We start from the raw sequence: 15,768 nt of genomic DNA, 5'->3' as shown, positions 1-15,768 counted from the left end.
TCGGGCTGCGTGGCCCATTCGAAATTTTGCGCATCTCCGATTTGAAAAGCCAGTCCCGGGCTGTGCGGGACCTCCGGGCAGGGAGCGCTGCCTGCCACCCCTGTTCCCAGGGTGCTGGAGAGGCTGCACGCTCCTCTTCACATGCCTTCCAGCAGCCAGTTACTGAAAAGCGGCACTCCCAGCCAGTTCCCCATTGTGTGCTCTGAAAATTGAGTTTGAACGTGTCAAGGATGCCATGGTTGGCTGGTGTATTTTATTAGTTGCTAATGAGAATAATTTAAATTAAATTAGCATCTGTTGAGTGTTGTACGCCTTGAACATCTGAAGTAATGCTGCATATAGATTTAATATAATTGGCAGAAACGCTCATCACATTTAAAAAGTACTTGGATATGCACTTGAACTGCCGTAACCTACAGGGCTACAGACCAAGAGCTGGAAAGTGGGAGTAGGCTGGATAGCTCTTTTTTGGCTACCACAGACTCGATGGGCCGACTGGCCTCCTCATTTGACAGTGCGGCGCTCCCTCGGCGCCGCCCCTCCCTCGGCGGCCCTCCCTCGGCGGCGCTCCCTCGGCGCGGCCTCTCCCGCAGTGCGCCCCTCCCGCAGCACGGTGCTCCCTCGGCGCGGCCCCTCCCGCGGTGCGGTGCTCCCTCGGCGCGGCCCCTCGTGCGGTGCTCCCTCGGCGCGGCCCCTCCCGCGGTGCGGTGCTCCCTCGGCGCGGCCCCTCCCGCGGTGCGGTGCTCCCTCGGCGCCGCCCCTCCCGCGGCGCGGTGCTCCCTCGGCCCCTCCCCTCCCGCGGCCCCTCCCCTCCCTCGGCGCCGCCCCTCCCGCGGCGCGGCCCTCCCTCGGCGCCGCCCCTCCCGCGGCGCGGCCCTCCCTCGGCGCCGCCCCTCCCGCGGCGCGGCCCTCCCTCGGCGCGGCCCTCCCTCGGCGCCGCCCCTCCCGCGGCTGCGGCCCTCCCTCTACTGCACTGGGAGTGTCTGCCTAGATTCTGGGCTCAAGGAGTGGGACTTGAATCCACGGCCTTCTGACTTGGATTGGAGTGCTACCCATTGAGCCTAGGCTGGCACTTTTAAATTACAGTAAGTGTCCATCTATCGGTGCGTGAGTCTGAAGTAAGTGTCCATCTATCGGTGCGTGAGTCTGAAGTAAGTGTCCATCTATTGGTGCGTGAGTCTGAAGTAAGTGTCCATCTATTGGTGCGTGAGTCTGAAGTAAGTGTCCATCTATCGGTGCGTGAGTCTGAAGTAAGTGTCCATCTATCGGTGCGTGAGTCTGAAGTAAGTGTCCATCTATCGGTGCGTGAGTCTGAAGTAAGTGTCCATCTATCGGTGCGTGAGTCTGAAGTAAGTGTCCATCTATTGGTGCGTGAGTCTGAAGTAAGTGTCCGTCTATCGGTGCGTGAGTCTGAAGTAAGTGTCCATCTATCGGTGCGTGAGTCTGAAGTAAGTGTCCATCTATCGGTGCGTGAGTGAAGTAAGTGTCCGTCTATCGGTGCGTGAGTCTGAAGTAAGTGTCCATCTATCGGTGCGTGAGTCTGAAGTAAGTGTCCATCTATCGGTGCGTGAGTCTGAAGTAAGTGTCCATCTATCGGTGCGTGAGTCTGAAGCAAGTGTCCCATCTATTGGTGCGTGAGTCTGAAGTAAGTGTCCATCTATTGGTGCGTGAGTCTGAAGTAAGTGTCCATCTATTGGTGCGTGAGTCTGAAGTAAGTGTCCCATCTATCGGTGCGTGAGTCTGAAGTAAGTGTCCATCTATCGGTGCGTGAGTCTGAAGTAAGTGTCCCATCTATCGGTGCGTGAGTCTGAAGTAAGTGTCCATCTATCGGTGCGTGAGTCTGAAGTAAGTGTCCATCTATCGGTGCGTGAGTCTGAAGTAAGTGTCCATCTATTGGTGCGTGAGTCTGAAGTAAGTGTCCATCTATCGGTGCGTGAGTCTGAAGTAAGTGTCCATCTATCGGTGCGTGAGTCTGAAGTAAGTGTCCATCTATCGGTGCGTGAGTCTGAAGTAAGTGTCCATCTATCGGTGCGTGAGTCTGAAGTAAGTGTCCATCTATCGGTGCGTGAGTCTGAAGTAAGTGTCCATCTATTGGTGCGTGAGTCTGAAGTAAGTGTCCATCTATCGGTGCGTGAGTCTGAAGTAAGTGTCCATCTATCGGTGCGTGAGTCTGAAGTAAGTGTCCATCTATTGGTGCGTGAGTCTGAAGTAAGTGTCCCATCTATCGGTGCGTGAGTCTGAAGTAAGTGTCCATCTATTGGTGCGTGAGTCTGAAGTAAGTGTCCCATCTATCGGTGCGTGAGTCTGAAGTAAGTGTCCATCTATCGGTGCGTGAGTCTGAAGTAAGTGTCCATCTATCGGTGCGTGAGTCTGAAGTAAGTGTCCGTCTATCGGTGCGTGAGTCTGAAGTAAGTGTCCATCTATCGGTGCGTGAGTCTGAAGTAAGTGTCCATCTATCGGTGCGTGAGTCTGAAGTAAGTGTCCATCTATCGGTGCGTGAGTCTGAAGTAAGTGTCCATCTATCGGTGCGTGAGTCTGAAGTAAGTGTCCATCTATCGGTGCGTGAGTCTGAAGTAAGTGTCCATCTATCGGTGCGTGAGTCTGAAGTAAGTGTCCATCTATCGGTGCGTGAGTCTGAAGTAAGTGTCCATCTATCGGTGCGTGAGTCTGAAGTAAGTGTCCGTCTATTGGTGCGTGAGTCTGAAGTAAGTGTCCATCTATCGGTGCGTGAGTCTGAAGTAAGTGTCCATCTATCGGTGCGTGAGTCTGAAGTAAGTGTCCCATCTATTGGTGCGTGAGTCTGAAGTAAGTGTCCATCTATCGGTGCGTGAGTCTGAAGTAAGTGTCCATCTATCGGTGCGTGAGTCTGAAGTAAGTGTCCATCTATTGGTGCGTGAGTCTGAAGTAAGTGTCCATCTATTGGTGCGTGAGTCTGAAGTAAGTGTCCATCTATCGGTGCGTGAGTCTGAAGTAAGTGTCCATCTATCGGTGCGTGAGTCTGAAGTAAGTGTCCATCTATTGGTGCGTGAGTCTGAAGTAAGTGTCCCATCTATCGGTGCGTGAGTCTGAAGTAAGTGTCCATCTATCGGTGCGTGAGTCTGAAGTAAGTGTCCATCTATCGGTGCGTGAGTCTGAAGTAAGTGTCCATCTATCGGTGCGTGAGTCTGAAGTAAGTGTCCATCTATCGGTGCGAGAGTCTGAAGTAAGTGTCCATCTATCGGTGCGTGAGTCTGAAGTAAGTGTCCATCTATTGGTGCGTGAGTCTGAAGTAAGTGTCCGTCTATCGGTGCGTGAGTCTGAAGTAAGTGTCCATCTATCGGTGCGTGAGTCTGAAGTAAGTGTCCATCTATCGGTGCGTGAGTCTGAAGTAAGTGTCCATCTATCGGTGCGTGAGTCTGAAGTAAGTGTCCATCTATCGGTGCGTGAGTCTGAAGTAAGTGTCCATCTATTGGTGCGTGAGTCTGAAGTAAGTGTCCATCTATCGGTGCGTGAGTCTGAAGTAAGTGTCCATCTATCGGTGCGTGAGTCTGAAGTAAGTGTCCATCTATTGGTGCGTGAGTCTGAAGTAAGTGTCCATCTATCGGTGCGTGAGTCTGAAGTAAGTGTCCATCTATCGGTGCGTGAGTCTGAAGTAAGTGTCCATCTATCGGTGCGTGAGTCTGAAGTAAGTGTCCATCTATTGGTGCGTGAGTCTGAAGTAAGTGTCCATCTATTGGTGCGTGAGTCTGAAGTAAGTGTCCATCTATTGGTGCGTGAGTCTGAAGTAAGTGTCCATCTATCGGTGCGTGAGTCTGAAGTAAGTGTCCATCTATCGGTGCGTGAGTCTGAAGTAAGTGTCCATCTATTGGTGCGTGAGTCTGAAGTAAGTGTCCATCTATCGGTGCGTGAGTCTGAAGTAAGTGTCCATCTATCGGTGCGTGAGTCTGAAGTAAGTGTCCATCTATCGGTGCGTGAGTCTGAAGTAAGTGTCCATCTATTGGTGCGTGAGTCTGAAGTAAGTGTCCATCTATCGGTGCGTGAGTCTGAAGTAAGTGTCCATCTATCGGTGCGTGAGTCTGAAGTAAGTGTCCATCTATCGGTGCGTGAGTCTGAAGTAAGTGTCCATCTATCGGTGCGTGAGTCTGAAGTAAGTGTCCATCTATCGGTGCGTGAGTCTGAAGTAAGTGTCCATCTATCGGTGCGTGAGTCTGAAGTAAGTGTCCATCTATCGGTGCGAGAGTCTGAAGTAAGTGTCCATCTATCGGTGCGTGAGTCTGAAGTAAGTGTCCATCTATTGGTGCGTGAGTCTGAAGTAAGTGTCCATCTATCGGTGCGTGAGTCTGAAGTAAGTGTCCCATCTATCGGTGCGTGAGTCTGAAGGCTCTGATGAATTGAAAGTTGGCAAGTGCTTTCTACGTAGGGGATTGCACGCACAAGTACTACTTTGGTAACTCAGTCTGCTGGGGGAGGGCAAGAGAGACCCGTGCACCCGTTAGTATTTTATCCAGTGAGGTTTAGGTTTGTTTTGGTGCCTGCTATCAGTGCTGACATGACAGTTTAGCATTAAGTGGTGGAATGCTTTGTCGCACTGCCTTCCTGCCAGGTTGAGTACCAGTGCGTTCTTCAGCGGTGATATTTGGTAAAAGACGGCCAATGTTTGTCCGAAGCTAAGGTGACTGTGTTCTTTCTGATCCTCTCCAGCCTGCTGACTGCCGAGCTCTAATTGATAAGCTGAAGGCCTGCAATGACGATCAGCTCCTGACGGAACTTCAGCAAATCAAGACATGGAATATTGGAAAGGTAGGCGTTCAGTCGCCGTTCTCCTCGTGGTATGTGCGGTGATGGGAAACCAACGCTCTAATACGGGGCTGTACAGCCTGTGAGCCACGTGCGGCTTGAGTCAGCCAGTGGCTCAGTGGGCGGCGCACTCGTCTCCGAGTCAGAAGGTTGGGGGTTCAAGTCCTACTCCAAGGACTTGAGCACATAAAGCTAGGCTGACACTCCAGGGCAGTGCTGAGGGAGCGCGGCACTGTCGGAGGCGCCGTCTTTCGGATGAGACGTTAAACCGAGGCCCCGTCTGTCCCCTCAGGTGGACGTGAAAGATCGCATGGCACTATTTCGAGGAAGAGTAGGGAGTTCTCCCCGGTGTCCCTCAATCAACATCATAAACACAGGTTATCTGGTCATTATCACATCGTTGTTTGTGGGAGCTTGCTGTGCGCAAATTGGCTGCCGCATTTCCCATATTACATCAGTGACTACACTCCAGAAGTACTTCTCAAAGCGCTTTACAGCCAATGAAGTCCGGTGGTCGTGAAAGGCGCTATAGAAATGCAAGCCTTTTGCGGGCCTGGCCAAGATGACAACACAACACCATGGCATCGCAGTTCTGTTTGGGCTTGCATTCCTTGCTTGTTGGTTTGTCCTGGCGATTTTGGAAAGGGCCGCTCCCAGCGCTGGCGGTTAAATCCGAGACGCCGAGATCTGTTCGTATCTGCAGCTTGAGACATAAGAGCGCCGATGTGACCGACAAGGCTTCGTGCCGTGCACCAATGGTAAGCTGCGGTTTGCTCAGCACGGCCCGCTTCTTTTAATGCGCGGTCCTGTTAAATTTCTGCGCATGCGCAGTATTTAAAATGTAAAATCCAGTGAGTGCCCTACCGATTACTGCGCGCACCTTGGCAGGAGCATTGGTGTGCACACCTAATGCACCATGAAGACAGAATTACGTAGGAATTACAGCACTGGAACCGGCCATTCTTTTTTCTTATTCGCTTATGGGATGTGGGCGTCGCTGGGAAGGCCGGCATTTATTGCCCATCCCTAATCGTCCTCGAAGGTGGTGGTGAGCCGCCTTCTTGAACCGCTGCAGTCCGTGTGGTGAAGGTGCTCCCACAGCGCTGTTAGGGAGGGCGTTCCAGGATTTTGACCCAGCGACGATGAAGGAACGGCCGATATATTTCCAAGTCAGGATGGTGTGTGTGACTTGGAGGGGAACTTGGAGGTGGTGGTGTTCCCGTGCGCCTGCTGCCCTTGTCCTTCTAGGTGGAAGATGTCGTGGGTTTGGGAGGTGTTGCCGAAGAAGCCTTGGCGAGTTGCTGCAGTGCATCTTGTAGATGGTCCACACTGCGGCTACGGTGCGGCGGTGGTGGAGGGAGTGAATGTTTAAGGTGGTGGACGGGGTGCCGATCAAGTTAGGCTGCTTTGTCCTGGATTCGGCCGAACCAGTCCATGTTGCCACATGTCCTCCACTCATTAAGTAGCCCTCATCCCATGAAATATTCCCGTATCTCGCTCTCCTTTTCCGACAATTGCCAGTCTAACCTATTTTTGATTGACCTGCATTTCTGCCGTGCCTTTCAGGACCTCGGGGCGTCCCAAGGCGCTGCGCAGCCAATTAATTATATTTGAAGGGGCGGTCTCCGTGTCGGAAACGCAGCGGCCTTTTTGCGCACAGCAAGGTCCCACAAACAGCAATGCGCTGATGACGAGATGTGATTTTTAGCGACACGGTCTCTGCTTCAATCACTAACTCTGTTAGTTCATCCCACAGCCTCGCAATTGTGTATTTATATAGAAAAGTTTCTCCTGCTCTGTCCTAAACTTCTTGCACTTAATCGATGTCCGCTTCTTCTCTACCCTTCAGACACTGGAAACAGTCTGTCTTTACTCTATTCCATCATAACTTTAAACACCTCTTTCAAAGCATCCCTCCGCGAATGAAAACAGCCCCAATTTTTCATGTCTTTCTGTCTTTTATTTCCTCATACTAAGCAGCACCCTGGTAAATTGGTGTTGTACCCTCTATTGCCATAACATCCTTCCAAAAGTGTGGAGCTTCCCACCCCAAATTTCTTTTGTCCAATCTTGCACCTCATTCCTTTAGCTGTTTGATTTTCTTCCTCCTTATTCCCTTTTATTCCTTCTGCATGCTATCCTTTCTGCTAAATTCATTTACCTTTTCTGATGACCTTTATCTTCCCCCATCCTAGTTTAAGTAACTCTTCAGAAAGTCTGGGGGCTCCTGCAGTGAATGACATTGAATTTGCAACACACAAACCGGCCATTCGGCCCAACGTGTCTGTGTTTCTGCTCCACACGAGCCTCCTCCCACCCCTCTTCATCTCACCCCATCACCATATCCTTCTATTCCTTTCTCCCTCGTGTGTTTATCCAGCTTCCCCTTAAATACATCTACACTATTTGCCTCGACCGCTCCCTGTGGGAGCGAGTTCCACATTCTCCCCACTCTCTGGGTGAAGAAGTTTCTCCTGAATTCCCCATTGGATTTATTAGTGACTGTCTTATATTGATGGCCCCTAGTTCTGGTCTCCCCCACAAGTGGAAACATCTTCGCTGCGTCTACCCTATCGAAATATATGGAGACAAAACCAAAATACGGACTTGTGCTTTCCTCCCCCCGCCCTCTAACCAAACTATCTCTTGAATTGAATCTGTGCTTCTTGTCGGCCTCGCACTTCAGTGCGGATGTCTTTCAACCGCAACAAGCACTAGCCAGTCTGTGTTTACTGTAACGTTTGCTTTCAGCTTTACACCCTTTTGCTAGCTTTGTAACTGCCTGATTTTCTTCAATACTTGATGAGGTGTTACGAGAAATTGGTCCACAGCACTGTCGATCAATAATGGGATGTTTTTTGGAAAGAGATCGCTGAATTGCAGAATAAATGTGTGTCCTTGCATGAAGAGACTGCTTCCAAGTTGGAGTGCCTCTGTCGGTCTGTCCCTTTTTTGGAGTAGATGCCTTTGCGTTTCGCATTCTGCGATTCGTTCTTTTCAATGGAAAGCCAAAGTCCTTGGGTTTCCTCGTTAAAAGAAAGAGTTTTTTTTTTTTTTTTTTTTAAACTGGCTTCAAGATTCGGTCGAATTGCAGTTCTATCGGTTAGTGGATGGGCAGAGGGGGAAGAAAGGAATGAAATGCCTCGGGTAGTACTGTACTTGGCGTGTAGTTTTTGTTTGGACCTTGACATGAATCAACTGAGTGGCCTGTGGGTGGCGCTGTCCAGGGAGAGTATAAATACTCGGGCACGGGCCCAGCTTGCACAGGACATTCTTAACAGGAACTAGTGAAGGACACAACTAGACCCCCATGTTGTAAAACAGTTGATTAAAGCTTTGTTTAACGCTTAGACCAAGTGCCTAGTAGTTTTCTTGCGTCTGACTTGTTGATCCATCTCTGCTCCTGTTCTTTTCCCCCCCCTCAGTGCGAGCTGTACCACTGGGTGGATCTGCTGGATCGCTTCGATGGAATTTTGGCAGATGCTGGGCAGACTGTGGAAACCATGTCCTGGATGTTGGTGTGTGACAGACCAGAAAACGAGCAGCTCAAAGCCCTCCTCCTGGCTGTCTTAAACTTCACGGCCCTGCTCATTGAGTACAGCTTTTCGCGGCACCTGTACAGTTCCATCGAGGTGAGTACCGGAGCTGTCTGTGCTGCATCAGCGCTGGCATCGAACTCTTCCTTCCCACCATCGCCAATTCCTATCCACTCCTCTTATTTCTTGCAGGGCACTTTCAGCTGGCTGTTATAATGCTAGCATGTCATAGAAACCTAGAAGATAGGAGCAGGAGTAGGCCATTCGGCCCCTTGAGCCTGCTCTGCCATTCGGAGAGATCATGGCTGATCATCCAAATTCAGTACCCTGTCCCTGCCTTCTCCCCATATCCCTTGATCCCTTTAGCCTCAAGAAATATATCTAACTCCTTCTTGAATATATTTAATGAATTGGCCTCCACTGCCTTCTGTGGTAGAATTTTATAAGTTTCAATGAGATCCCCTCTCATTCTTCTAAACTCCAGCGAATATAAGCCCAATCTCTCCTCATACGTCATTCCTGCCATCCCAGGTATCAGTCTGGTGAATCTTCGCTGCACTCCCTCCATGGCAAGAACATCCTTCCTCAGATAAGGTGACCAAAACTGCACACGATACTCCAGGTGTGGTCTCACCGAGGCCCTGTACAACTGCAGCAAGACATCCTTGCTCCTGTACTCGAATCCTCTCGCTACGAAGGCCAACATACCATTTGCTGCCTTAACCACCTGCTGCACCTGCATGCTTACCTTCAGCGACTGGTGCACAAGGACACCCAGGTCTTGTTGCACTTCCCCTTCTCCCAATCTATTGCCGTTCAGATAATCTGCCTTCCTGTTTTTGCCACCAAAATGGATAACCTCGCATTTATCCACATTGGGCAGATGCAGTATAATCACCCAACCTGTCCAAATCATCCTGGAGTTTCTCTGCATCCTCCTCACAGCACACACGCCCACCCAGCTGCCAAGCAGTTCTCTATCCAAACCAAGCAGAAGGCAGAGGGTGATAGTCGAAGGTTGTTTTTGTGACTGGAAGCCTGTGGCCAGTGGGGTACCACAGGGATCGGTGCTGGGTCCCTTGCTGTTTGTGGTCTACATTAATGACTTGGATATGAATGTAAAGGGTATGATCAGTAAGTTCGCGGATGATACAAAAATTGGTAGGGTGGTAAATAGCGAGAAGGGTAGCCTCAGTCTGCAGGACGATATAGATGGGTTGGTCAGATGGGTGGAACAGTGGCAAATGGAATTTAACCCGGAAAAGTGCGAGGTGATGCACTTTGGGGGGACTAACAAGGCAAGGGAATACACAATGAATGGAAAGACCCTAGGCAAGACGGAGGGTCAGGGATCTGGGTGTGCAAGTACACAGATCCCTGAAGGCGGCGGAACAGGTGGATAAGGTGGTAAAAAAGGCATATGGGATACTTGCCTTCATTAGCCGAGGCATTGAATATAAGAGCAAGGAGGTTATGATGGAGCTGTATAAAACACTGGTTAGGCCACAGCTGGAATACTGTGTGCAGTTTTGGTCGCCACACTACAGGAAGGATATGATTGCGTTAGAGAGGGTGCAGAGGAGGTTCACCAGGATGTTACCAGGGCTGGAGCGCTTCAGCTATGAAGAGAGACTGGGCAGATTGGGTTTGTTTTCCTTGGAGCAGAGGAGGCTGAGGGGGGGACATGATTGAGGTGTACAAAATTATGAGGGGCATAGATAGGATGGATACTGAGGAGCTTTTTCCCTTAGTAGAGGGGTCAATAACTAGGGGGCATAGATTCAAGGTAAAGGGCGGGAGGTTTAGAGGGGATTTGAGAGAGAACTTTTTCACCCAGAGGGTGGTTGGAGTCTGGAACTCACTGCCTGAAAGGGTTGTGGAGGCAGAAACCCTCAACATTTAAGAAGCATTTGGATGTGCACTTGAAATGCCATAGCATACAAGGCTACAGGCCAAATGCTGGAATATGGGATTAGATTAGACAGGGCTTGATGGCTGGCGCGGACACGATGGGCCGAAGGGCCTCTATCCGTGCTGTATTACTCTATGACTCTATGAGTACCTTGCCCCCAATCCCATGTGCCTTAACTTTGCACGTTAATCTCTTATGCGGGACCTTATCGAAAGCCTTCTGAAAGTCCAAATACACCACATCCACTGGTTCTCCCTTATCTATTTTACCAGTTACATCCTCAAAAAATTCCAGTAGATTAGTCGAGCACGGTTTACCTTTTTTGTCAACCCGTGTCTTGTGAACCCTGGCAGTCTGGCCTACAAAGCACAGGGATGTGCAGCCACTCTGCGACGAAATCTGCACCTCGACCCCATTTTATTCACCTTTGACCCGTGGGCCCTTCAGTTCGGTGTCTTAATCACTAACTTGTCCTGTTTTTGAGTTGTGTGCGCCTGGCGGTGTTCAGCTGCTTCTCCCACAGTCTCACCAAATATCATTAATAGGAAATCTCGTCCCAATGCACTTTGGTCTTTGGTGCCGTTGCCTCACTAGTGGGGTAAACCTTCAGTCGGGCACTGCGATCTGTTGAAGGGTTTCATTTAGTATTTTAAAGGGAGCCGAGTTGTACTGCACGATGCTTGGTTTCGTAAAAAACATAAGAATTAGGAGCAGGAGTCGGCCAATTGGCCCCTCGAGAGGAAGAGGGGAAAAAAAACGGGGAGCTATAGGCCGGTTAGCCTGACCTCAGTAGCAGGCAAAATGCTAGAATCTATTGGGGACGTGGTAACAGGGCACTTAGAACATCGTGATCTGATTAGGCAGAATCAACATGGTTTTGTGAAAGGGAGATTGTGTTTGACGGATCTTAGTTTTTTGAAGATGTAACTCGTAGGATGGACAAGGGGGAACCAGTGGATGTGGTGCATTTGGATTTTCAAAAAGCATTCGATAAGGTGCCGCACAAGAGGTTATCACAAAATTAGGACTCATGGGCTTGGGGGTAACATATTAGCATGGATTGAGGATTGGTTAATGGATAGGAAACGGAGAGTAGGAATAAACGGGTCATTTTCGGGTTGGCAGGCTGTAACGATCAGTGCTGGGGCCTTGGCTATTTACAATCTATGTTAATGACATGGACGAAGGGACCGAGTGTAATGTATCCACGTTTGCTGATACAAGTTAGGTGGGAAGGTGTAAGCTGTGAGGAGGACGCAAAGAGATCGAGACAGGTTGACTGGGCAAGAACATGGCAAATGGGATCAATCAAATCAAATCAAATCAAATCAACTTTTATTGTCATTGTTAGTGCACAAGTGCAGTACAACGAAATGTAGGCTTGCGGCTCCCGAGAGTGTACATTTAGATTGAGACATTTAAACATTCAACATACATTTGGCTTGTAATACATTAACATAACCATAATAAAGTGCATTGGCAGATGTGCAGGCTTTAGAGTTTATTTGTGGAGTTCAGTAGGATGTGGGGAAGTGTGAAGTTATCCACTTTGGTAGGAAAAACAAAAACAGCATATTTTTTGAATAGTGAGACTGGGAAATGTTGGTGTTCAGAGGGACCTGGGTGTCCTTGTACACGAATCACTGAAAGTTAACATGCAGGCACAGCAAGCAATTAGGGAAGCAAATGGTATGTTAGCTTTTGTTACAAAGGGATTAGAGTATAAGAGTAAAGAAGTCTTACTACAATTCTACAGGGCCCTGGTGAGACCACACCTGGAGTATTGTGTACAGTTCTGGTCTCCTTACCTAAGGAAGGATATACTTGCCATAGAGGGAGTGCAATGAAGGTTCACCAGACTGGTTCCTGGGATGGGGGGATTGTCCTATGAGGAGCGATCGAGTAGACTAGGCCTATATTCACTAGAGTTTAGAAGAATGAGAGGTGATCTCATTGAAATGTATAAATTCTTAAGGGGCTTGACCGGGTTGATGCTGAGAGGCTGTTTCCCCCCTGGCTGGAGAGTCTAGAACCAGGGGTCACAGTCTCCGGATAAGGGGGCGGCCATTTAGGACTGAGATGAGGAGGAATTTCTTCACTCGGAGGGCGGTGAATCTTTGGAATTCTCTGCCCCAGAGGGCTGTGGAGGCTCAGTCGTTGAGTCTATTCAAGGCCGAGATCGAGAGATTTTTGGACTCGAGGGATATGAGGATAGTGCGGGAAGGTGGAGTTGAGGTCGATGATGAGCCCTGATCTTATTGAATGGCGGAGCAGGTTCGAGGGGCCGAATGGCCGCCTCCAGCTCCTATTTCTTATGTTCTTTGAGGGAAGAAATTTCTCCTCATCTCAGTGCCAAAGGCCGACCCCTTATCCTGAGACTGTGACCCCTGGTTCTGGATTCCCCAGCCAGGGGGAATGTGCCCCTCTGCATCTCCCCTGTCCAGTCCTCTAAAGAAGTTTGTGTTTCAATGGGGCTTTCACTGTCTCCGTGAGCTGGCGCACCCTATAAACCACTTGAGCAGGACCTAGTTTGCTCAAATTGTTCCTGTACGCTATGATTCCTGGCAAATTACTGTGCCCCGCCACCGTGCGTGTTCTGAACCGACCGACCGGCCTAATGGGAAAACGACCATAGCGCCCGGAGTCAAAGAATCGCACGCTGCACCGATTAAAGTCTTGGGTTCGACTCCTGGCCCCTGCCGTGCTCGAGGCACTGCAGTTGACCCCCGACGCCCTCGTGCTGCGCGCAGAAAATCGTCCAGCGTTCCCACACCCGATCGCAATCCAGCCCCTCCTGCTGTGGAAGGAGCCCGTATGTAGACATTGGGTGAGCACCGCGTGGGGCTCGGCTGCGGTGCCTTTTGCTGCCACGTCCTGCCGGCGCTCACGGGTGAACCATTGGCCACTGGGGGGCACAGTTACCCGTTGGACACTGTTAACTGGCAAGAGACGGCGCCTTGTGGGTGGACGTATGTTTGCAGTTCTGATCTCCGAAGCTCGGCTGCGAATAGACTGTACTAACCTCTCCGCTCTTCCTTCACAGCATCTGACTACTTTATTAGCATCATGTGACATGCAAGTGGTGCTGGCAGTATTAAATCTGCTGTATGTGTTCAGCAAGAGATCAAATTATATCACTAGGCTCGGATCTGATAAGAGGACTCCTTTGTTGTCAAGACTACAGCACTTAGCAGAGGTATGTTCCGTGTGAGTGTGCGATCGAAAAAGGCAGACACAGGCAAACCAGGCTGCCAAGAGAAGACAGGATATGCTCTCACTGCAGTCAGGGAGTAGTGGAGACAGAGATGCACTTCCTCACAGCCTGTGGAAAATATCAGGACATCAGGGAGAATTTCTACCAAAAATTCTCCCAAATATGCCCTGAATTCAGAAATCTGAATGACAACCAAAAACTCCCTTTCCTAATGGGGGAGGAGAGAAGCTGTGTAACACTGGCGGCACACTATGTTGCAGCTTGCCATGAACAGAGGGACAACCAGTAAACTAAGACAAGAATATATACAAACAAGGCGAATGTATATTTATAAACTGTATGAATAGAACCGCGTTTGTGTTCAACCATAAATGTATTTTGATGCTTTGGCAACATAAGATGTACCTTATCATGCCAATAAAGCGATTTGAATTGTGAATTGTGACTGAATGTCTCTGTCTCGTTAACAGAAAGCTCTGTCTCTGTCTCGTTAACAGAAAGCTATCATAGGATATACGGCACAGAAACAGGCCATTCGGCCCAGCCAGTCCATGCCGGCATTTATGCTCCACTCGAGCCTCCTCCCGTCTTTCCTCATCTAAATCTATCAGCGTAACCCTCTATTCCCTTCTCCCTCAGATGCTTGTCCAGCCTCCCCTTAAATGCATCTATACTATTCGCCTCGACCACTCCCTGTGGCAGCGAGTTCCACATTCTCACCACTCTCTGGGTGAAGAAGTTTCTCCTGAATTCACTATTGGGTTTCTTGGTGACTATCTTATATTGACGGCCTCTAGTTACGCTCTTCCCCACAAGTGGAAACATTCTCTCTGTATCCACTTGATCGAAACCTTTCATAATATTAAAGACCTCTATTAGGTCACCCCTCAGCCTTTTTTCAAGAGAAAAGAGACCCAGCCTGTTCATCCTTTCCTGATATGTACACCCTCGCATTTCTGGCTACCAATCTCCGATTTAAAATCAACAATTGACAAATCGTTTGCGGAAGAGAGTTCCAAACTTCTACCACCCTTTGTGTGTCGAAGTGTTTCCTAATTTCATTCCTGAAAGGTCTGACTCTAATTTTTAGACCATGTCCCCTAGTCCGAGACACTCAAACCAGTGGGAATAGTTTCTCTCTATCTACCCTATCTGTTCCCCTTAATATCCTGAAACCGCCTCTGTCGCGCGCTCCTACATTCTGCCTCGCCCCCTTCCTGCCAGCCGGGTTTCTTGAACTGCTCCTGACCACCTGAGGTGTTTGGTGTGGCTTTTCAAAGAATGTGACCAATGCTCCCTCCTAATTTTTTTCTGTTTTTGGGTGCGCGGCCCATTCAAATCTCCGAGTGCCCGGTTTTTCCGTTTAAAGATCCGGTCTCTGTGGGACTTCCAGACCACCGCACAGCTTAACTGGAGCATTGGCTGTGACTTGCCTTTGCTTCACTGGGATCAGTAGGACGATGTGTCCTTTGCATTTGTACGGAGGCTTATCACCGCTAAATGTCTCCGCACTACGTGGGCAAGCACGACGTGCATCCAGATTAGCCGGATCCCCGGGTGATCAGTAGCAACACGTGTTGTAGGGGAAGGGGACATGAATTCAAACTTGGACAAGGAGAGGTGAATGCACAGTTGAATTATGACAACTTCACAGGCGCTGGCGCACCTTTTGGAACGGCCCCGGGGAGGCAGGGGATGTTATAAATCGCGAGAGGGTGACCGGGGCTGACGCACCACTGCAGAAACGGGGGAGTGGTGCATTGTCGCACATGTTCCTCTCCCCTGTGTTGGCACTTGAGCCTCTGGCGCGCACCACCTTGCAGTGGCAAGCCAAGCGATCAGTAGGTGGAGAATTCCAGGCATGAACCTGCACGCAGCCACTCCGCGACCAGAGTCTGCACCTCAACCCCATTTTATCCGCCATTGACCCCTATCCCTTGATGCCTTCACCGAACAAAGTTATCGATCTCTGTCCTGAACTTGACCCCCCAGCATCCACTTGGAGGAGAGTTTCCCCGATTTCCACTACCCTTTGTGCGGGGAAGGTGCTTCCTGACTTCACTCCTGAATGGCCTGGCTCCAATTCTGTGCCGTTTATCCTCGACTTCCCCAACCAGAGGCAATAGTTCCTCTCTATCTACCCCATCGAATCTTTTTTTATCAATTTAAACACCTCGATTAGATCAGCCCTGAATCCAGCGGTGGAAACTGGGACTTTTTTTTTTTTTAGACTGTACAGTTCAGCCACTCGCTGGATCAGCGTGGCTGAATCATCGAGGAGCATGAGTTTACTTCAGCTTGTATTTTGCTTTTTTTTTTCCCCCCTTAAA

At 49.7% G+C, this 15,768-nt stretch overlaps 1 protein-coding gene across 1 annotated transcript in view; it reads left to right on the top strand.

The window, feature by feature from the left end:
- huwe1 (HECT, UBA and WWE domain containing E3 ubiquitin protein ligase 1) overlaps positions 1-15,768 on the top strand; it is a 286,926-nt gene that overhangs the window by 63,156 nt on the left and 208,002 nt on the right. Inside the window, 3 exon segments of the mRNA XM_085978299.1 lie at positions 4,681-4,779; positions 8,202-8,408; positions 13,268-13,420. Coding sequence (XP_085834425.1) covers positions 4,681-4,779; positions 8,202-8,408; positions 13,268-13,420 — 459 coding nt within the window.

Source organism: Somniosus microcephalus, unplaced genomic scaffold, assembly GCF_052327205.1.
Source record: "Somniosus microcephalus isolate GS21.2 unplaced genomic scaffold, FLI_Smic_1.0 unresolved_chr7, whole genome shotgun sequence".
Taxonomy (NCBI): domain Eukaryota; kingdom Metazoa; phylum Chordata; class Chondrichthyes; order Squaliformes; family Somniosidae; genus Somniosus; species Somniosus microcephalus.
This window is presented reverse-complemented; position numbering and strand designations above follow the sequence as displayed.